The following is a 24,303-nucleotide window of genomic DNA, read 5'->3' as shown; positions in this document are numbered from 1 at the left end:
ATGCATCATAACTGACGTAAACAGTTTTATAAATGTGCTATAAAATAATAATTTCATTAAACTTGCATATGAATACCTAATGTTCAAACGGTTGAGTGCTTCACCGTCAAATAGCCTGACCACGTGAACTCCGTGTAACTTAGTCAGCAGTTGAGCGCATGCATGCATGGTTGCATATTCGTGCACGTTCAATTAGCTGAACAAAGTCGACAGTACCGCGTATTTCGATTCGGACATTGGAATTGCTGTTTCATAGTAACAAGTTCTCACAGTTGAAAGCACGTACATAGTGAAATAGCAATCGGGGAGGGAACGCCCCGCACACCCTCACAGCCCCAGCTAACCCGGTGCGGGCGAGCGCGGGTGACGTGCGGGTACCGATTGCCATCTCAACCTATCGCGGCCTATAGATTCCTCATAAATCTATGGTTGAAACATAGTTAAAAAGTTCGCTATTTGACTCAAATTGTCTTCTTGTAGGTACATCGAATATTTTGACAGAAAACGTATCGCCAACGCTGCGCCTTCCGGTACGAGGTCGCCATTCCAGCATCTTGGGACCCCAATGTCTATCGATTTTTCGAACTATGTGCCCTGCCCATTGCCACTTCAGCTTTGCACCCGTTGAGCTATGTCGGCTACTCTGGTTCTCCTACGGATCTCCTCATTTCTGATTTGATTAAGTAGAGAAACTCCATAGCTCTCTCCATCGTCCGCTGAGTGACTCTGATCTATGGTAAACCTTTGGCATGTAACAATTTTTTTCTTTCATTAAATTACTATAGGAACTGGTCAGAAGATAAATTGTTAAGAGAGCCATAACCCAGAATAGAGCCTCGATAGCTCAACGGTTAAAGGAGCGGACTGAAAACAAAAAGGTCGCCGATTCAAACCCCACCCGTTGCACTATTGTCGTACCTACTCCTAGCACAAGCTTCACGCTTAATTGGAGGGGGAAGGGGAATATAAGTCAACATCATAAACTTGAATAATATTTTTAAAAAAATCGATCACGACCAGTATGCCGAGACCCTAGAAGAGGAATATATAAATTACCTGTAAAAGCCAGAAAGATCTCGCAGGGCAAGCTCTGGCAGAACCTGCCAGGAGTCTGGCAGCTGGTGCCAGGTGCAGCACACAGCCGCACCTGCACCTGGAGCCGATTTCTGCCACCACCATCGAGGAGTCTCCTGCCCAGGGGCGAGCGGTGCACTCGCACGCCGCTAGTTCCACTGCTTGACCCTAAAAATTAAAAACCGGTCAAGTGCGAGTCAGACTCGCACACGAAGAGTTCCGTACCATCGTACACTATGTATAGTACGCGTGCAAGTGTGCGGGGTGTCCCCCCCCGCCTCATATCCCGATTGACACTACGATCTGTCATCAACTTACATGGCCATTTTGAATTTATTATTTGTTGTTATAGCGGCAATAGAAAATTTCAAAGATTCATGAGGTACAGCCCTGTTACAGACATACAGACGGAGGGACGGACAGACAAATTAGTAATAGGGTCCCGTGGCAGAGGCGAGGCACCCATGGGGGTACGGAACCCTAAAAATTATGTTTGGTCGATCGGTACAATAATATTATCTCCAATTCAGTGGTCCAATTAAAATCCTTCATCCGATTGAGTAGAAATTTTATGCAGTTACTATTGGCACTTTCGTAAAAGTTTCTACCAGAGTACAAAAAATATACAATAGGTGGCGTGCGAGTCGTTTATTGATAGAACGCAATCGCAATCATATGTAATCCGACTGAATTAAACTATGTACAGTTGCTGTTGGCACTTGCGTGAAGGTTCCTGGCATAGTTAAAAATTATGTACGAGATGACATTGGAGATAAGGTCCAAGTCCCCATCTTCATGTCATCTTCCATATTTTGAGAAATAAGCATTTGTTATGTTATGTGTATTGTAACAGTGAAGCATAACAGACACTGTTGTTTAATTTATCGGCAAATTAATAAACTCATCAGTATTTTAAAAGGTTACATTTAATTCAAACACCATCGATAAAAAAATACATTTGTATTGATAAATATTACATGATTACGAATAAATTAGTTTTTTTAATAACAAAACTAGTAAACTCCCTTTATAAAACTAGCCTTCAGTAGACTCGTGGACTTTATCAGCATCTTCACCTTTTTCTTCTTTCTCCTTTGATTCGATCTGTTCATCCTCTGGTTTTTGTTCTTCTTTCTGTTCACCCTCTACTTTGCTTTCTTTCTGTTCTTCTTCCACTTCATCTTCTTTCTGTTCTATGTCTACTTCATCTTCTTTTTGTTCCTTTTCAACAACTCCACCTGGCTCTTCTATTATTACAGATTTGGAAACATGAATTTTACTAGCCATCTTTGCCTGTGATTCCAACGCCATTTGAGAATACTGAAGATCTTTTAGTATAGACTTTTGAATCTCCAATTTACTAGCCTCTAATTTTTGCCTAATACTCATTTCACTTTCAGGCACTACTTCTTGTGTTTCATTCTCACTCGAACTCACACTAGATTTTGTTGATGTCGCAAACGATGCTATGCTCCCCGTTGCCGCCGCTGGAGGTTCAGTAGATGGAGGAACGAGTGTAATACTTGGAATAGTTTTTATACTTTCAAAGGTCGATGAGACCATTGAAACTTCTGATACTCGTTTTTCTTCTTTTGCAGACTCCTTGGATGTGACAGATACAGAAGGAGATAACATCGACTTTCTTTTTGTTGGCTTTGGTATAAACCCGAGATCGCCTTCTTCATACACTCTACCAAGCGAAGCCAAAGTATCAATAGACTCAGCTTGTTGTATTTCGCGATATTGAGTGATTATATCAAGCAAACGTGATAACAAAGCTTGTCTATCCATTATTTCTTTAGTAGGATCTTTGCTAGCCCACTTATCGAGCTTCAACGCTGCTTGTACAGCAATTCCAGCTTCTCTTAATATTTTCTTTAGTTTTGCACACTCTTTGAATACTTTTGTCGCTTCCATTGAAGCTTTATTTTGATCACACATTCGAGCATGCAAATTTTGCTCTAGTATACGTACTTGCAAAGTGAGGTTTTCATTTTCTTTGACTAGTTTTTGTATTTTGGCTTGTTGGATATCAAAATCATAATTTTTCTTTTCGAATATACCTTTTTCTTTTCTAATATTTTGGAACGCTGCAGTTAACTGATCGATAACCTTGAGTTGCACAACATTCTTATTAATGGCTTTATCTCTTTCTTCTTCAGCCAGTTCCATAGCGATTCTTGCAGCTCTTTCACTTTCTTTGTATTTTTCATTTTGATCAGCTAGCTTTGCTTGAGTTGTCAAAATACTGTCCAATTCATTATTTATTGCAATATTTTCTCTAATAACTCGATGCGTAGACGCTGCTATTCTCAATTCCGTAGCATCTTGAAAATCTTGAGCCAACTGAAGTAAACGACCCTCCATTTCTTTTTTCAATTTATCTTTTCCGATCACAAACTTCTTTTCGGCGTCATAAATAATTCTTTTGTATTTCATTTCTTGATCCTTAAAGTCCTGTTCTTGCTTTTCAAATTTTCTCATCAAATCATCTCGAATTGCCCTAAATTCCTCCAAAGTATTGAGTTTTCCTGCTAATAGTTTGTTTTCAGACGTCAATTGATCCTTCATTACCATGAAATTTCTTTCTAATTCTGTAACAGTTTCTTTGAACTGTGCTGTTTCTATTTCTCGCGTTTCTTCCAGACCTCTTACTTTTTCCTTCAGCTCGGCATTTTCTTCGTTTTTCAAGTTCAATGTCTTCTTTAAGTAGGCAATGATATCAGCTCTATCTTCATCAAGCTTGTCGTAAGCTTTTTGCAGCTCCTCATTCCTCACTTCATACTCATCAACAGCAGTTCGAAGTCTTGCAATTTTCCTGTTGCATTCAGCTATTTGCAGTTCCAAGAATGTCCGTTCGACTTCTGTGACTGCTGCAGTTTTATCTTCGACTTTCGGCTTATTTTTATCTTTTTTCGGAGCCATATTTTAGTATGAAAATATGATCTATAAATGAACTAAATTACTAAAACAAAACTTTTAAAAAACCTTGTGACGATCACGGAAAATATTGACAATGAAATATTGATCAAACAGTTGCTAAGACACGGTTATCTTGGCAACCATAGATAACAAGCCATAACAAACTAAAATATTGAACGATGGAGTATTGAATACGTGTATTCGATTTGAGGAACGAAGGAACTTTACTTGTATATAAACAGGATGATCCGTATTAATATTTTTTCAGATTTTAAATTAAGCCAATATCACTTTAGTGTGTTACGAACCTACAGTCGTTACTCATCGCTACTAGTTCCTAGGTCATGATGGGAAGCGTTAGCCTTTTTAGGGAAGGAAGCACTGTCTTAAGGCTCGTTTCCACATTTTTTTTTGTCAGAAGACGGGCAAGACCTTTGGTGGCTTTTCTCACCTCACAGAACTTGGCGCCGTAAGCCGGCGGCGGGGAGTCGCAGAAGCGGTGTCGGCTGCGCGTGCGCGTGGAGCAGTGCGCGGGCGCCGGGCACGCCGACCACGCCGACCACGCGCCCCAGCCGCCGGCGCCGCCTTCTGGGTACAAGGTACATAAAGAGCTACTTGTTGTCTATGTTGTCTAAGTCTGAAATCTATAGAGCGTGCTTTGACTTTGCTTAGACTTAAGTCACTGTCAAAACGAGACAGATTTATGCCAGCAATATAACGCTGTCTCGTTTTAACCGTGTCTTAAGTCTGAGCAAGGGCAGAGTGCGCTCTATAGGTCTCACCCTAAGACCTCAGCTTAGGATGACGTCGGGATGGGTGGATTGGTTGGACATGGTAAGTCCGTACGCCCCCGAGGTCGTAGCGTGAGTCAACGTCCAGGTGACGTTAGAAATCGGAGACCGCGTCTTCGCTGGCGAAGATACTGTCGCTGTAATAAGGTTGAATTTGTGTGTTGCTATAGGGTGCGTTATCTAAATATATAAAAAGAAAAGGTGACTGGCTATCTGACTAACTGACTGTCTGATCTATCAACGCACAGTTCAAACTACTGGACGGATCGGGTTGAAATTTGGCATCCAGATAGCTATTATGACGTAGGCAACCGCTAAGAAAGGATTTTTGAAAATTCAACCCCTAAGGGGGTGAAATAGGGGTTTGAAATTTGTGTAGTCCACGCGAAGTCGCGAGCATAAGCTAGTCAGTTATGATCTGATAGTCGGAGTCATTAATGATGTGCTTAGGGCGTCTTTTATCGGGGAATATTTTTTCAATCGTTTTGTTTGTAGTAATTTACCTGACAGAGGCAGAGTTGGCAGACAGTCCATCCTGACGTCCGCCACCGCGCCGGTGACTGCTTGAGAGACGTACACGAAGCAATACTCCGGGTACCGCTCGCTGAACAGCCGGCAGTCGAAGGAGGCTGTGTGCTGACCCCTGTACAACGAAATACTATCATCAAAGATTTGGTAACCACCTGGTTAGGTACGAAATAAAAAAAACGCTGGAATAACCAGCTCTAATTTTAAGATGTGATGTGTGGCACAGTTTTGTAAATAAACGTCTTTTCTTTCTTTCTTTCAAATGGTAAGAGTACATTGTGGCTAATTCTGTTCTACAAAACCTCAAAACTTAAAGGGCTGATCCCAATGGCGTCGATTTCGATGTTTTCTCTAAACTAAATTTAGAGTATAGCTGCATCTTTTTCTTTTTAATAATCCTTTATAGAAAGGACGGAAAATGAATTTTTAGTGCTATCTACAAATTCAATAACTGCTCAAGTCTAACACCTCTCTTTCTACCATCTAGCAGTAGTTTTGTTCCAGAACAAGGCCATCGGGTTGCGACAGACAAGACCTGCCCACTGCCATTTTTGCTTGTTTCACCTTTTGGGCTATGAATGACAAATAGGCATCAGCTCAGAGTCACTCAGCGGGCGATGGAGAGAGCTATGCTTGGAGTTTCTCTACGTGATCAAATCAGAAATGAGGAGATCCATAGGAGAACTAGAGTAACCGACATAGTCCAACAGATTGCGAAGCTGAAGTGGCAATGGGCAGGGCACATAGTTCGTAAACCGATAGACGTTGGGGCCCTAAGGTACTGGAATGGCGACCTCGTACCGGAATACGCAGCGTTGGAAGACCCCCCACTAGGTGGACGGACGACATCAGATGAGTCGAAGGGAGCCGCTGGATGTCGGGTGGCGGCGCAAGACCGTGGCGTGTGGAAGTCGCTACAAGAGATCTATGTCCAGCAGTGGACGTCTATCGGATGATGATGATGATGAGGTATCAGTTAAGTACCTTCGCACCCTCCTCTCGGCGACATACCGCAGCCGGTCCGCGTCTCTGCCGAACACGCGCACCCTGTCCGCACCCTCCAACACGCACTCGGGGTACTGGAACAGCACCCTCACTCCGTCGCCGCAGGGGAACACTGATCCTCCATGCACATTCAGCACGAATTGTTCCGACCAATCCGCCTGGAACAAAACATACATGATTACCAACACTCGCACTTGGCCGTTTTTTTCTTTTTGTGTGGAAATAAATAAATAAATAAATCCAGCGGCTCCCTGCGACTCGTCTGATGTTGTCCGTCCATCTAGTGGGGGGTCTTCCAACACTGCGTCTTCCGGTGCAAGGTCGCCATTCCAGCACGTTGGGACCCCATACGTCTATCGGTTTTGCGAACTATGTGCTCTGCCAGTGCCCATTGCCACTTCAGCTTCGCAACCCGTTGAGCTATGTCGGTTACTCTAGTTCTCCTACGGAGCTCCTCATTTCTGATTTGATCACGGAGAAACTCCAAGCATAGCTCTCTCCATCGCCCGCTGAGTGACTCTGATGAGTCCCATAGTCAGTGACCATGACGTATCTATGATAGATATCGACGTTTAATTTTTATCTATATATATAAAAAAGGTAAAGGTGACTGACTGACTGACTGACTGATCTATCAACGCACAGCTCAAACTACTGGACGGATCGGGCTGAAATTTGGCATGCAGATAACTATTATGACGTAGGCATCCGCTAAGAAAGGATTTTTGAAAATGCAACTCCTAAGGGGGTGAAATAGGGTTTTCAAATTTTGTAGTCCACGCGGATGAAGTCGCGAGCATAAGCTAGTTCGTGTATAAAACTTAAAAAGGGGTATGATGCATGATGGTATTTTAGAGCGACTGGGCAAAGGAAAGTTGGATAGCGTTAATAATTTATTGTCATGAGATTGACTCTCCTCGCCTCTTTGCAGTCTCTGCCGAAAGTTTGGCTTTTGGAATTACTATTGTCGAAGTTTTTGCTTGAATTTTATGATCTGTGAGCATTCTTTGCTTTGCAAGGGAACTATAAATTCCTCTTTTTAACTCAGACAGTAATAGAGGTATCTGTGTCTGTATGTGTCATCGTAGCGCTTAAACAGATCGACTTATTTAAATGCGGTTTTTTATATGAAGCCTGTTTAATTGAGATGGTTCTTTTACTTCTTAGCTATGTTTCATGAAAATCTGTTCAACCATTTAAGTTTCAACTTTTAGCTGTTTTCTCAGCTGGTGCAGGAATCTCTTGGATTTTTTTTTGAAAATCAGTAATGGGGTGAAATTTCTTTAAAATCCTGAAACGCGTGCCTACCTTCTTTTTCAATTTTACCAAAAAGCTCAAATATTAGTTTTCATAGATTAATCTTGAAAAATGACGGACTTTCACACAAACTATCATCATGAATTTTCAAAAATCCTTTATTACTGAATATTCATAAAAGGAACTTACTGTCGAAATTTCAAGTTTCTAACCCCAGCCAGTAGCTTGCTTTGATAGATCAGTCAGTCAGTCGGGACGAAACTTTTTAGTATTGTATAGGGCTATAACAACATGATCCGAAAACTTACTAAAAATCGTAATCCCACACCATAATCCCGCTTCTTTTTCCCATAAAACCGGGATCCTTTGACAACCAATCCGGGGTCGCGATAAACCGTTACACATCAAATAACGAATGGAATACTTTACGAGCAGACGGTCAAAGGGTTTACACGGTATCGCACTTAGGGTTGCCACCTATGCTACTTTGCGATAAAATATTATGTGCACCGCGATTAATGCTTTCTGCACCCTGAGTACCGCACCACAAATGTGCATTTATACTACGCGACAGGTCGTGATAGCAATCGGGGTATGAGGCGGGGGGACACCTACACGTCACCTGCACTAATCCGCAACGGACTAGCGTGAGGGCTGTGCGGGTGTGCGGGGCTTCTCCACCCCGATTGCCACTACGACTTTTTTTTTTTTTTTTTTTTATTTAGACAAAAAAAAGCGAATAATTCACACCACACTTCCAGACCAAAGCACTAGACAAAAAGCCGCGACTGGTGTTGGCAGTTTGCAGCCCAAATAGACCGTAGTCTGTGCTAGGGCTGACAAAGTTCATCGACCTCATTCATACTATATTATATTATATGACTTGTCGCGTAGTATACCTACATATTCGCACAAGAGGGCGCTACGAGAAACGAGTCGAGACATAAGCTGCCTATCTCCAGTTTCGTCACGCGAACGCGGTTTTATCAACAGAAACACGTTGGATACTTAGAAAGAGATCGCATTTTATGAAACGAAAGTGATAACGATCAATCTGTCTTGTGAAAACTCTCTTCGTGTCATTATTGGTTTTATTCAAAAACTAGCTAATGTCCGCGACTTCGTTCGTGTGGATTTAGGTTTTTTTATATCCCGTGGGAACTTGATTTCTCGGGATAAAAAGTAGCCTTTGTCATTCTCCAGGTCTTTGACTATAGGTACCCATGCAAAAAATCACGTTGATCTGTTGCGACGTGATTGAAGGACAAACCAACGAACAAACAAACACACTGTCACATTTATTATAAGGGTACTGATTTTGTTGTGATAACCCTATAAGGCTCATAAACACAGAAGGGCCATGAATCTAAATAACCGTACATCACGGGAGTTTTTGTAGTGGCCTGACGTGGCCCGTCGTGGCCTGCGCAATTCACAGTAAATAAAACACACCCATATTCATGTATGCAGATTATATGGGTTTTTATGCCATTAAGTTTCCAACAATGGGGAAAATATTTGGACACCATTTTATAGCGACTGTTTTGCTAGCAACTGAGACATGTACCATGGAACTAATGAAACAGAAAAAAGATGGCGGGTTTCTCTATGTTTGTTATTGTTAAATATTGTAACATCTTAAAAATTAGAACAAAGCTTCTATAATATACTGTGTAATTACTGTCATTTAATAAGTAAAGAGACAAATGGCTGTAGCTCAAAAACGGTTGAAATTGTTCTGAATGACATTGTGAACAGTTCCAACACTTACTTGAACTTCCTCAGCTATCATTTCAACAGCAATTTTTCTGTTATCACGAATAAGTCCGTCAATCCTCGATTCCAACGAGGGACCAGATCACCTACACTTGTTTGGCCACTTTTAAACCGTACCCACTTGTAAACATTTGCACGGTTCATACAACTTTTACCGTACTGTTTTAACATTCTAGAAAAAACTTCACTTGGTTTTACACCTTCTGCGACTAAAAATCTAATGACTGAGCGCTGCTCTATTAAGGTGCAATCTTCTAGTGGACTTGCCATGGTGAATTAAAATTTTTGAGGTTTGTTGACATAAAATGATGAAACCATCATTCATCTAAGGATGAAACAGCTGATTCCCAAGGTTGCCAACTAACACCTATGAAAAGATTGTACACATTCATTGAATAGTTTAAAATTATAGAATTTGTCTCTTTACTTATTGAATGACCCTCGTAGAACGCTAGCAAAAATGAAGTAAGGCTGATAAGATACTACAAAAACACGAAAAAAAATTGAAAAACCTGTATTATTTAAAATTTTGCAATGTATTGCAAATAATACATAATGTCGTATTTAGGTACCGCGGGGGTCGTGGGCGGGGCAGTGACCCCGTTTAGCTATACACTGCGGATTTAAAAAAATACTTAATCACTAAAACTTCAAGTATAAGGCAAATGGTTATTGGTATTGGATTGGTTTAGGCAGTATAATAGCACTCAGATTTTGCTAGGGATTTACCTTTATAAAAGCCACAGCCAAATCCTGAGGCCCGGCAGAGGCGGCGGGGCGCAGCGTGAGCGCGTAGTCCCCGGCCTGGCCGAACAGCTCGCACCGAAGCGTCATCGTGCGCCGACCTGGGAACCCGTGCATCTGGGGACGGACAATCACCCTTCAATATACCACGGGAACTAGCATGTGTACGAAACGTTTACTTTTCTACTAATAAACTATGTATACATATGGCATGAAGTTGAGCCGAGGTCAAGGAGAAGGAGTATGATGCCTGTCTGACTGGCTGTATGAAAAATGACTCTCAACAAGTTCAAAGGTTTTTTTAAACGCAAACTTTTTGAAATATCATATTATAAAGTACTTAAATATTTATTTGAAAGTTAGGAAACCTAACTTTTCGGTCGCTTAAAACAGGAAAAATATATCCCATTGACAAACGAACTGGTGATGAAGTTTTTAAACCTGTTGAAAAAAAGCAGTTTTTCGACGAGTTGCCTACGTATGAAAAAATAAGTTAAGTTCATTGCTACGGAAACAAAATTAATGATCCACCATTTTAGGCGAGCGATTTAAGAGTTCTTAGGCTGAAATCTATAGAGCACACTTTGACTTTTCTCAGACTTAAGTTTGAGTTAAAACGAGACAGATTTATGCGAGAGATATACATCTGTATCGTTTTAACAAAGTCAGAGTGCGCTCTATAGATTTCAAACTTAGACTTCCTAATGTCATCCCAAGTCTCATAACTTCTTTAAAAAAACCGGCCAAGTGCAAGTCAGGCTCGCGCAACGAGAGTTCCGTACTTCAGTCGTATTTTTTCGACGTTTTGCGCGATAATTCAAAAACTATGATGCATAAAAAAATCTATTTTAAAATGCACAGATGAAGATCTTTCATATGATACCCCACTTGATATACCTAGTTCTTTTACCTCCAAAATTGAAAATACCTACTAATTAACTATTAGTTCATGACCACAATTTAATTTTTTTGTGCGAAGTAAGGTTCCGTTTTTCCTTTTCAGATACGGAACCCTAAAAATTGAAAAATATTACCTGTTCCGAATACAAAACATGCGCATGCGAGCTGCTGTTCTTCCCATCACACAACACTGCACCACCACTAGAGTGTCCACAGTATAGCAGCTCCAACCAAAAGTCCGCACTCGACTCCACCGGAGTGCACACCACCTTCGGAAACTCCAGGATCGCCGTCACTTGCCTCTCCGGATACGTCTGGATCTGTTCCGGCGTCACATCCAAGTTGGCTGTGGGCCACAATACATCAAATTTCCACGATTTAACCATACTGTCCCCAGTTTCGATTATAGCACCACCACTCAAATCCCTTTTGACTTTAACACTGGTTACTGTTAGGTTGTCGTAATCACGGAAGGTGTCGGCGATAATGTCTATGTAGTAGATGCCTCCTCTAGAGAAGTAGCCGCAGGGGAGAGTCATGCGACTGTCGGAGTCCAGGGCGAGAGGCATGGTCGCCAGGAGCGTGCGGCCTTCGTCGTCGTCTCGCGCGAGGCGGACGCGCAAGCCGGCGCCGCTGGTGCCTCGTATGTAGATGTGGACGTCTCCACCCAGCGCGACCAGGGTCGTGGGTATCTCCAGCCATACTTGGTTGAGGTCTGGACGCTCGTCGTTTGTGTGTGGGTTGACGAAACTGACGCCGCCTGTCGACAAAGTTTACAAATTAATTTTTTTCATGACACAAGTCGTACTTAATCCTAAAAATTAAAAACACGACTATCCTGCCAAAAAACGAACTAAAAATAAACGTTTTCAAAAATAAATATTTTCAAAAAAATTACAGCCCGTGGCACTCGAAATGATATTGAACGGATTCTAACGACACTCCATACATCCAAATCTGTTCAGGCATTTAGGAGTTACGGTTGAATAAAGAAACTCACATAATATTATAGATACATGAACCCCTAAAAACATTACACTCCTTTTTTGTGTAGTCATGTTTAAAAAATATGACAATCTCAATACTAATATTATTATAAATGCGACTGTGTGTCCGTCTGTCTGTCTGTCCGTCCCTGCGACTATCTGTCTGTCTGTTTCCTCTTCACAGCCCATCCATTAAACCGATTTTGATGGTGACTATATACATCAGTTATTATTTAAATACAGAATTTTCAGAGGCATCCATGAAAACAATGCATAAACAAAACTCATTACATGACAGACGCGAATGTGTTTTCGACATAAAACCACCATAATTATCGTAGCGCTAAGCACTGTTTTACCACCAAAATAATAAGATCCCCGCCGTCTTAAACTCTCTTTGAAATATCTTACAAACTCGAGAAAGTCAGTGAAAAGTTACGTCTCCAGACATTACGGTCGTTTGGTTCAGTGTCTCTCGTAAATTAAGATGTTTTGGCATTTAAGTACACTGGTAAAGACAAGCGTACATCTAATGTAAAGGGCCAGAGGTTAGTAAAAGGTCATAGGTCCAATATCCGTCAAAATCCGTAGACCCTAGTCTTGGACTGTAGGAATAAAATGATGTCGTGATTTTTGTACAGTGATAAAACTTAAAATAAAACTTAAAATAAAGTACTATAGGGTATTAAATGAAAACCGTGTATGATTCAGGAAAAACACTGTATTATTTGTAAACTTAGACTAAACAATTGTTTCGCGCATGCGTACGCGCGGGGACCGGGGACGAACTCAACTGCAGGACCGCGCGTCAGAGGGGTCCTGCAGGAGGGGAAACATGTTATTCTAAAAATAGCCGCCCGGCACGCCGCGTGCACGAGGTGCGGGGAAGGGGACACTACAGTGGTCGCTATATCCTCCCCCTACAAGCCAGCAGAAGGCGCTGGAGCTGGCTTGGCACTCATGTTTTTTTCGGAGTCTACCCCTTTTCCGATTACTTATAATGGCACCACCAAGTCCTACGTACGGGGTTAGAAGGCTGGCATGGTACTTACCATGGGGTATGTTCTCCCCATCCACTACCTCATACGTGTTAAGGGAAACGATCCTACTAACCCTATACGGACCTTCCCATTGAGGGACAAACTTTGACGTCAATCCTTGCGTCGATTGACTTAGACTATGACTTTCTATCATGACGAGGTCCCCTACTTTATGGACTGCCCTTAGAAGGCGGGCTTTGTCCGCAGCTTCCTTAGTAAGATGTTGTTGTCGTTCGACTCTTACGATCTCCTGCTTAGCGGGTGTTCCCCCGTAAGGCAGCGTAGAAATGGGCGCGGAATCAATCCTAGGCATGCTAAAAGGCGTCGGCCCTCCCCCTACACTAAAGATGCCTTCCTTCTTTTCTAGTGGCACCGCCAATTTTCCTTTATCGGCTGGTGACACGAGTACGCCCTCGCTGAGACCAACTGCCGCACTAACCACAGCGTGGTTAGTGTTTTCATATTGTAGTTCGAAAAATCCCGTAGAATGTAAAGAGAAACGATTGTTCCCAAAATCAAGCACCATGCCAGCGTCCTTAATAAAGTTCATCCCTAATAAGGAGTCTATAGCGCCAGGCAAGACCATAAAAAGAGTCGTAATCTCCCTTTCCTGCACCTTTACATTCACTAAGGCCGTCTCTACAATCTGTATACGTTGACTTCCGTCAGCAAAACGCAATTCAGTTTCTACACTATTAAACACTTGGCCATTTGACCTTAAATGCTTTGTTAAGCTAACACTAGCCACTGATTGTTTGGCACCGGTATCAAGCAATGCCGTACCTACAGATCCAAACACTTCGATTTTTAATAATGGGCGCACACGCGGGTTTAACACGGCTCCATCCACGGACACGGATTGAAACGCTGTCGGTGATGGGAGCGTAGCGTTCTTCTCTCTGCACGTCTGGCAATTTGACCTTATAACCCCGGGCGCACTGCATCCAAAACAAGTTATGGACGGGCGCAGCTCCGACGGTGTTATGACAGGTTCACTCTTCACTGGAGTTGAAGTGGTCTTATCCTTGAGTCTGCGGCAGTCATCCTTGGCGTGGCCAAACATCTTACAAAATGAACACCTGAGTCTGGGCTTGTCTTGGGAGGTTTCCTCTGGCTTCACCTCTGCAGGTGTTGGTGACGTCAAAGCCGGCGTGACAGGCGGCGGTAGGTGAGTAGGCGTGGCCGTATAGTTCCCGGTAGGAGACGAACCTTCCTCCAGGACCTCCTCTACCACCCGTGCCTGTTGAAGTAACTCCGCGAACGAGCTGACAGCACTCCTCAGTACCTTCTCCCTTATTCTCTTATGGAGGAGCCCATAGACTATGTCTAGCTGGACAGGGTTCTCTGTCAGTGTGTTTGGGGGTAATTGAGCGATCAGGGCTCTAACCCTACATACGAACACGTCTGTACGCTCTTTACCTTGCTCACGGCTAAAAATCTCTCTATAAATTTTGTGTGGTGGGAGGCGCGGCCCGAATGTCTGTCGAAGCAACGTCAGTGCTTCTTGCCAACTTGCGACCGAGTGCTTAACGCCCTGCCACCATGTAGCCGCAAAGTCCGTCAGCAGCATCGGCAGGCCTCTTAGGGCTATGTCATCACTTACCCCTACACAGTCTTTATAGATTTGCACCGAGTCTATGAAAGCTAGCACATCGGCGACACCGTTGTACCTCGATGTACATTTAGCTAAGTTAGTACTTACAGTCGTCGACGGTGGCGGCCCGCCTTGCGGCGCCCGTAAGGATTGCAATAATAATATTAACTGTTGGTCCGTCATTAAAATTGGTTGTGGTGGTACTGCGGCGGTGGGCGGAGCCGACCCGAGCTGTGCCAACTGCGCGAGGTCAGGCCGCTCACGCCCGTACTGCGGCGGCGACGATGGGGCGGAGGCGCCAGCGGACGACGGTCCCGCTAGCGGCGGCGTGGATGTACGCACGTCCACGAATACCTCTCCATCACCTGAATGCATTGTAGCAGCACCAGCTACAGGCTGCTGCGTACTGCGCGAAGCACTGTTTGCACGCGACCGTGTCCGCACCATGTCCACTTTAGTCTATTAAACACTTTTCGCTAACACGAACTAAAAGCTAGATTAGCGCGAAGCGTCACTGCTCGTACCTACACTAATTAACACATTAATGTTCACAGATTTATCTCTAACGTTCGACGTAATCCTAGGGAAACGAACCCAGTCTCACACGAAGCGATAGGTACACTAATGTTCACTAGTAGGCAGCTATACCTACTTGTTCCCGTTCGACACGAATGCTAGTTACCTAGACTCACACGAAGCGTGATTGTAGGTCCTTACACTAATGTTCACTGGCTTACGATATGCAACGTCACAACTATCCTAGGTGACCTAAAACTAAGCACTAGGATGACTACATGTGAGCACTTGAACCAACTCGTAACCAAGTCACTTTTGAGAACGTTCCACTGTCTCACACACAATATTGTTCTTTCGGATTCTTAGAAACCTACACACCTATTCTAGGAATATAGTAGGCACTTAGAAACGTTTAAATTGCGTCGTAACTGATTCTAACACAAAATCCGATTGAATTGAATAGTCAGTTCTTTTTCTAAACAATGTCTGAAAGCTAAACACGGCCCAAACGTTGAGCGCCAGTTATAGGGTATTAAATGAAAACCGTGTATGATTCAGGAAAAACACTGTATTATTTGTAAACTTAGACTAAACAATTGTTTCGCGCATGCGTACGCGCGGGGACCGGGGACGAACTCAACTGCAGGACCGCGCGTCAGAGGGGTCCTGCAGGAGGGGAAACATGTTATTCTAAAAATAGCCGCCCGGCACGCCGCGTGCACGAGGTGCGGGGAAGGGGACACTACAGTGGTCGCTATAGTACTTAATTAATTTTTAAGAGAAAATCTGTGTAAAATATTGAATGTTTGATATTTCACAAAATATCGAGTTAAAAAAAGTTGTAGAACCAAAGGTTGTTAGTTTTAATGATAACAATTAGGTGCTGAGAGCTTTCTGATATATTTAGTCAGTGACATTTTGGCTACTTTTTGTACCGGAAAAGGAACGAGTTCCCACGGGATTTTTAAAAACCTAAATCCACACGGACGAAGTCGCGGGCATCAGCTAGTATTACTACCTACAAGGAGGAAAGATTTGTTTGTTTTGTGTCTTAAAAATAATAATAATAATTATTATTATTTATTTATTATTTAATTAGAACGGCCATAAAGCCAATTACACTAATTAAACTACGAGTACAAACTAACATAAACATACTTACAAAAATTGTTAAAATTATAAATTTTAAAAAGCAAAATTATAAATTTTCACGCGTACGAAATAAGATCTCACTTACCATTTTAACTTTATTTGTCAACTTTCATGTCAAAAGTACGATTTTAGTCCTTATTTTAAAGGTGAGTTCGTAGTATTAACATGACAGTTGACACATAAAATTGAAATGGTGCGTGAGAACTTATTTCGTACGCACTTAAGTAGTATTTTGAAACGTGTTAAGAATTCTGAAAGAGGTCATTTGAAAAATCGCAATGCGAGCTTTCCTTATCACCGATATACCTGAAGCTAAGATGTATGAGGTGTTTCGTTTGAGAAATAAATTTCCACGTTTTCCAAAAATACGTAAAATAAGATTTATAACATTTAGAAGCTCTTTCCTTCAGTATTTTGGATCATAAATAATTATAATTCGCTAAGCTTGGATTTAATGAAATTCTTTTTAAAATTCCTTGTTTGCTTAAAATTCAAATTGTAATTGATTACTTATTTTCAGGGTTCCGTACCCGAAGGGTGCCACCGGGACCCTATTGCTAAGACTCCGCTGTCCGTCCGTCCGTCTGTTTGCCAGCTGGCTTGTATCTCATGAACTAAAATAGGTGAGACCTGAAATTTTCACAGGATGTGTATTTCTATTGCCGCTATAACAACAACACAATAGATATTATGTTTTTAGGGTTCCGTACCTCAAAAGGAAAAAGGAGCCCTTATAGGATCACTTCGTTGTCTATCTGTCTGTCGTGTCTGTCAAGAAACCTACAGGTTACTTCCGGTAGACTTCTAGAAATTATAATCATGAAATTTGGCAGGTCTTATAGCAAACATAAGGGGAAAAATCTGAAAACCGTAAATTTGCGGAATTTTGAATGAACAAATAATTAGTATTTTCAACTTTTAAAGTAAGATTACTGTACCTACATTCTAAAACAGATTTTTATTTAAATATTTTATGCATGATAGTTTCTGATTTATCGTGCGAAATGACGAAAAAATACGACTGTAGTACGGAACCCTCGGTGCGCGAGTCTGACTCGCACTTGGCCGGTTTTTTTGGAACAAAAGCGTAAAACAAATATCTAGGCATTTATCTAGGTAATAAAATCAGAGCAGGCGTGGTCGTAGACACATAAATCGAGGCAAATGTGCGATTCGCTTGAAGAGTGAACCGAAGTTATCATTGACTCGTCGATGTAGGAATTTCTATAATAACATTTCGGACTTATTTTTCGTTGGCGGTGGTGAAATCTGTAGGCCTGATTTCTTAGTAACAATTTTCATCATGATCACTCCATCGCCGGCTCACTACAGAGCACGGGGCTCGTCTCAGAGAGAGATTGGGTTTTCATGGCGCCTTTAACACTGGAATTCATAATCAAGATAGGGGCTTCTTCAGGGGACCAATCAGACGACATGTGTCATATTCAACCTTTATGCAATGTATTAATCTTGACTCTATTTCTGGTGGGAGACTCCGCCCGTGGCTATTTACCACCCTACCGGCAAAGCCTTGCCGCCAAGCGATTTGACGTTCCGGTACAATGCCGTGTAGAAATCAAAGGGGCATGGGTTTTATAAAATCTGCCATACCCCTTCCAGGTTAGCCCGCTTCCATCTTAGGCAAGGGCTAACTTGTACCTGAATTAAAAAAAAACTATGAATGAAAGAAAGAAAGAAAGAAAACTTTTATTTGATCACAATACTACAATAAACCTTAAAAGCTAATTAAGTCAATCTACATAATTAAACTGATAACAAAAAATTATAATAATAAAAAATACTACCTATATATATACGAGTACGTGAGACCAAATATAGGTCTCCCACTCAGCATCATGCTGCAGCAAGCTGCAGCGCTGGTTTTCAGTGGGAGCCTTAACAAGTGAAGTCACGGACGAGGTATTTACCTACTACAGTATATTATAAAAATAAAATACGCAAACAACTAAACTAAGGTTTAAACAAATAACTAAAAAAAAAAAAAGACAAACAATATAAGAAAACTAAGACCGTACATAAAAAATAAATAATTAAAATAAATATGCGAAGAGGTATAACGGAATTATTATAAATGATCATTGTAAAAACAATAAGTGCAATATAATATGCGACATAAGTGCTGAAACGATAGGTGCTGATCCGAATAGTATAAAATGATTAAGTAATTAATTTTAACTTGTAATTTCAGTGTATGCCAGTGAATGCCAGTGTAAAATATCGTGAGAGGCAACCTAATGTTCTCGCTTCGTAGTCGCTTTGGTTGCTTAGGTTTGGATGATGCCTTGCCATGTGTCAAAAACCACATCTCCATGGCTGTCATCATCATGAGGCATCCAGACTTATACAATGGATTGATTGTTATTTATATCTGGCGAGAATGGACTATGAGTCATATTTGATTGTTAAATTGTAACTATTTGAATCAACATATTTTGTGTCATGTTTAACATCTAGCTGATTTAATTGTTACGTTAATGATTTGTGACGTCACAGGAATTATCATTTAGTTCAATCACTTTGCAATTTGTAAAATACCGGAAGTTAAATAATACCAACCTTTAAAATATATCAGTTTTGCTGTCCTGTCAAATTAGTATAAAAATAAAAAGCGTAGGTTTAATAAAAATGGCGGTCAATTGTGAGAATTAAGTCTAAGGCGCAAGCTATGCTTAAAGATACAGTGAAGTGAAATTGGAAACTGACTATTATCAAAGATAATATATACAAGTAAGATCGCTAACGTCATACATTCATTTAAAGCTTGCGTAAAACTCCTTTAAGTCGCCGGTACCTTGTAGGTCAACTCCTTATAGTGTGATGGCATTTTATTGTGCAAGCTAAAATGTGAGATGCGAATTTATTTAGTGCCATCTATCGAACAGCTGATGAAACTCAATTTTATTTAGAGCCAACTCAAATTTTACTCAAATAATAAACGAAATCCAAAATCACAGGCAATCATCAGAGGGTCCGGTATCAAGCGTAGGTCAGCAGTTTGGCATCATCAAAAATCCAGGAGCAAGCACAAGTAATCGGGTTAGCAGAATCTCGGAGTCCATATAGCAGAAACAATTCACAAACGAAATAGGGAAAAGAAATAAAAGCACTCAGAAAATTGTAATACACCGTCAAATTGAACCGTCACCAATCCAAAGGCAAAATAATAATTTTATTTTCAAGTAACAAGTCATTTTGTTACGCCATCTACTGGAATTTTGTAATACTACTTCAGCTATCCAAAGCAAAATGCTATGGATATCGTAAAGTTCAATGAGTCAATAATTAAAATTAAGAATTAGCTTTTTCCGATGGTGATGTTGTGAAAATTTTGTATTTTGTTACTAAATATAAATAAATTTGATGAACCAGACAAGTAAAATATGATATTTCGTCAAATCCATAAAAAATATATTTCATACGAACCAAGTGACGCCATCTAGTAATAGTCTTGAACTAGTTACAATTTTAAATAGAGAGTGAGCGATCTGTACTTGTTTAATATATTATCTTTGCTATTATTGAAGACCATCCCCATACTTCTGGAACACATGTCAATCTAATGTTAGATCAACCGTCACCTACTTTGTGCCCACCCATCCCTACAAAAAATATCTAAGCATGCCAGAGACTTTTTACTTAGTTTTTACCGAGAAGGTCGTGAAGCCATTAATCTCAGCGGCGTGTTTTACACTCCATTAACGATAACTGATTCGCCAAGTTTTACGCCCTTTCATGAAAGTGCGAGGGTCCCAAGTTCACTAATACTTATTCATTTCTCGGCAGTTATACATATGTGAATGAGCCAATTTAATGTAATACCTACTAGAATTTACGGGGTAAATGTAACAGATACCTGCGAGTTGCAAAGTTCCTTTTAAACGCCTTAGTTATACTTGCGTGGGTTTCCGAGAGGTAAAGTGATTATCTACAAGTTCAACAAAGTTTTTGTACTAGGTGTACTTATCCAAAGTTATTTTGTAAAATCACTAGCTGATGCCCGCGACTTCGTCCGCGTGGATTTAGGTTTAAAGCCCTTTCATATGATTTCCCACTTGGTATAGGACCTACTGATACTTTGAAAGTTGAAAATATACAAATTATTCGTTCATGCACATTTTGATATATTTTTTTTTATTCGTTATAGGCGCACGCTTGACCACGATCACACCTGATGGAAAGTGATGATATGGCCTAAGATGGGACGCATTTGCCTATTCACTCTTGTTTTAAAGATACCCGGATTATAATTGACAGGAAACACTGATCTAGGAAGAGTATTCCAGACCCTAGCCATGCGTATTAAGGAATGGAGACGCAAAGCGTTTCGTACGCGAAGATGGAATGTTGACGACATAGGGGTGAAAACTCGCCCGGTGTCTTGCGGTACGGTGGTAGAAAGGTGAGGGAGGGACAAGATCGAACAGCTCCTGAGCACACTCTCCGAAATATATCCTGTACAACACCATGTGATGGAACCACATATTGACGATTTTCGGATTTTTCCCTTTACGTGTGCTATAAGACCTACCTACTTGTCAAATTTCATGATTCTAGGTCAACGGAAAGTACCCCATAGGTTTCTTGACAGACACGATAGACAGACAACGAAGTGATCCTATAAGGGTTTCTTTCTTCCTTTTGAGGTACGGAATTCATTCTACGACCTTTCCTACCTTTTCATAGAACTTGTTAGAAGGTCACGCGGCCTCAACTTTATTAATATTTATTGCCTTTATTATGCCTCTAATGAATTGGATTATATTTTCGTAAAAGTTTAATTCAGTTTCGACCGGGCTTCCATTATGCTGGAGCCAGGTATTTTGTTTTTGTTCAATGGAGATTGATGGAAAGGTAATCTAACTTAAAAGCTTTCAAACTATTTTGCATTTACATTTATTTGAACTGATAGTCCAGTCACAGAGCAAGAGTGGACGTTAGTAAATTAAATTAAACTATTTATTCATGCAAGAAAATGTTGCACAGTACAAATCTCCTTAAATCTAGTGCATAGAAAAGGTAGACATAATAAATGTTAAAACCTGATGAAGTGCTTTGGCATCCGGACTAGGAAAACCTGTGTGTGTGTGTGTGTGAGTGTGTGTGTGACCGCTCAGCCTTAATTGTATAGGTAATAGGTAAAAAAGGTAATAATTGTAGTAGGTACCTAGTGAGTATACCGTTTGTGTGCTTAACGTAAACCGCGTCGTGTTTGTTATAGAATGCCACGCACACTCTAACAATGTGTACGTGTGCACTCACACAAACAGCTAAACGGTCTTCGTGATATAGATATACACAGGCGTGACTTATAGAGTAGTAGCACGTTGGACTGTAGACGTCATTACCAGTTACTACCAGTTACTACCAGTTATTACCAGTTACTACTAGTTACTACCAGTTACCACCAGTTATTACCAGTTAGTACCAGCTAGTACTGTACGGCGGACTAGAAGGTTACTATTGTGCGTAGGATGTAGGACGTACCTGCGACGATGAGCAGCCGCAAAAGCGCGGCGAGCAGCGCGCGGCGCATGCTGCGTCACCGCGCCATCAAGTGCCGCTCATCACAACCGCCTACCTGAAACAAGCGAACAGTTACATTACATACTACGAACACGAGTTAGCATTGCTAGAACGTGGCAAGGAGAAGAATAACTTAGTTAAAAATCCGCGCCCCGATAAAACACGCCCTAAGCACATCCTTAACGACCCCAACGATTAAGTCATGACCGACAACGACAATACACCTTATCTTGTAGGACCACACACAAATATAAAGCCCGCAACTTGCTAATGCGCGTGACCGCCATTTTAAGTGCCCAGCCAGCACTAGACTGAAGTTTCGAGCTGATGGTATATTTTTACTTAAGCAACAACCCAAGCAACCCAAATAGAAAATCATGTCTTTAGGATCAGCGGTTTAGGCTGTGCGTTGATATATATGTCAGTCAGTCAGTCAGTCAGGACTTTGAATTTTATATATATAGATTATCTAATATCTACAGAGAAATTAGGGAGCAACCCAAATAGAAAATCGGTTTACGAGCGTAGGGTTTATCAAACAGATATAAACTTGACTTCACAAAGACAAACTTTACCTTCCCTTTAGCCGAAAGTCAATTGTGTTGAAGTCGTTTCATCCCGGTACACTGATAGTAGTTTGTCGAGCATTCAAACTACACTATTGACACTACATTCTGAGAAGGAGGGTCGATAGGACCGAGACCTTCTTGAGATGGGTTACATCGACTAGCTTATTGATGAGTAGGTATGTATAATACGGTATTTGACAACTAGTCAAATCAGTAACTTTTTATCAAACGTCAAAACGCGCGCTAAAGGGCCGGTTGTTTCAACAAATTTTGACGGACACGTAACCTTTAAATATGGCGCTAACGAACGTAAGTAAAGAAAAAGCGTTGATTCAGCATCTATTAGCGCTAACGTTCGTTAAAATGTTACGTTTACGTTAACCAGTGCTGGCGCCATTGGTGATCGTCAAATCACTTCGTAACTTCATACTTCGTACAAACGGAATATTTTATTTACAAATTATAATGGAATCAATTTAATTCAATGCTTTTAATGGTAGTTTTTTTGAAGATAAAAGAGAATTTATAAGAAAGAAAAAGTATTTAAAATGCGAAGTAGCAATATTAATAACTATAATATGAATATAATTTAATATACTTAAAATAAAATAAAAAAAGGATACGGAGAAGTAAGTTAATTTTTAGGGTTAGTTTCGCAACCAAAATAACAATTACGAACAGATTTTGTACACTGAAGCAACGCACTTAAAATAACAGATGTTAAAGTTCGTCTACGACTGTTAAATTTTAACGAACGTATCTTACGAAGACCAATGGTTTGAAACAACCGGCCCTTAGTATGCGATATCCTATGAAATACTGAAATGTGACGTCACATCATAATGACGTACCTACTTTTTTAGTTTAATCGATAATTTAAAATGGTTATTACACTTAAAACTAACAAAGGACGTGGATTTTACATATCTTGGAAGACCCTCTATTTAGGTAATCATCACTGAGAAATAATTTATTTTTGATGTAGTCAAATACCCAATTATTGTTAGAAGTTATTGTTAGTTTATGATTCCGAGGCGTCACCCGGTTCAGGGTACTACCTGAAAGTCAGTGCTGTATGTTCTTGTGCAACAAGGCATGCAACTGAGCTGGGAACCTTTTTCGAGTTGTGCCACACATGACAGTTTGTGACTGGCACCTTTAGTCCGCGACAGGTTGAGATGGCAATCGGGTTATAAGGCGGGGGAACACGCTGCACGTCACCCGCGCTCGCCCGCACCGGGTTAGCGCAGGGGATGTGCGGGTGTGCAGCCCTCACCGATTGCCATCTCGACCTGTCGCGTACTATAAACGTCTCCTAAACGTCTGGGTGGAGACGTGATCCGCCGTAGACTCGTAGTCATTATTCACACCTACATCACAGTCTCCCAAGGGCGCGCTATTGTCTGCTAGACAGGTGACAGACGCATGAATAGCTGAATGTGGTTGGTGTTTGTCCTAAACATTAAACATTATTTATTTAGACTCATGGGAGCGTAAATAAGCACTCCTCTTACTAGTAGGTACGTACCTAAATATTAAGCTTTATTGACTACCAGCTGAAAATCCTTTCGTAGCGAATGTCTACGTAATTATGTTTATGCTAAATTTCAGCCCGATACGATTTTCCGGGACAAAAAGGAGCCTATGCCTGTCCCCGGGATGCTTATATCTGTACCAAATTTCTTTATATATACCTAAGTAAGTACATTTAAAAAGAGTCCTAAATCTCCTGACGGCATCCATCTTGATTTATCAACGCACAGACTATAGAAATTTGACAGGGTTTCTTTTACGAAGTATGCGCTCACTTTTTGGATTTCCTCAGCGATGTTTTCCTTCACCCTTAAAGCAAGTGATATGTAATTACTTAAAACAACGAAAATTTAGAGGTGCGTGCCCGGAATC

General features: G+C 41.0%; 2 protein-coding genes across 5 annotated transcripts in view; both read right to left on the bottom strand.

The window, feature by feature from the left end:
* The window catches only part of gogo (golden goal), a 209,201-nt gene that overhangs the window by 18,263 nt on the left and 166,635 nt on the right, over positions 1–24,303 (bottom strand). For 2 of the 4 annotated variants that reach the window (XM_069501712.1, XM_069501714.1), the window contains exons 3-9: positions 21,791–21,884; positions 11,132–11,757; positions 10,083–10,214; positions 6,300–6,478; positions 5,291–5,430; positions 4,448–4,584; positions 1,057–1,242 (exon numbers count right to left, since the gene is read on the bottom strand). In XM_069501712.1, the coding sequence (XP_069357813.1) occupies positions 1,057–1,242; positions 4,448–4,584; positions 5,291–5,430; positions 6,300–6,478; positions 10,083–10,214; positions 11,132–11,757; positions 21,791–21,839 (1,449 nt within the window). In that variant the 5' untranslated portion in view covers positions 21,840–21,884. The remainder of the gene's footprint in view (positions 1–1,056; positions 1,243–4,447; positions 4,585–5,290; positions 5,431–6,299; positions 6,479–10,082; positions 10,215–11,131; positions 11,758–21,790; positions 21,885–24,303) is intronic. The other 2 variants (XM_069501713.1, XM_034973230.2) reach the window with 2 other exon arrangements.
* On the bottom strand, positions 1,983–4,426 carry LOC117986399 (cilia- and flagella-associated protein 157). Its single transcript, XM_034973231.2, has one exon. The coding sequence runs from the start codon at positions 3,997–3,999 to the stop codon at positions 2,110–2,112; it is 1,890 nt and encodes a 629-aa protein (XP_034829122.1). The 5' UTR covers positions 4,000–4,426; the 3' UTR covers positions 1,983–2,109.

This window comes from Maniola hyperantus, chromosome 11 (genome assembly GCF_902806685.2).
Source record: "Maniola hyperantus chromosome 11, iAphHyp1.2, whole genome shotgun sequence".
In the NCBI taxonomy this organism is placed as follows: domain Eukaryota; kingdom Metazoa; phylum Arthropoda; class Insecta; order Lepidoptera; family Nymphalidae; genus Maniola; species Maniola hyperantus.
The sequence above is the reverse complement of the archived record's forward strand: the minus strand, read 5'-3'. Positions and strand labels throughout refer to the sequence as shown.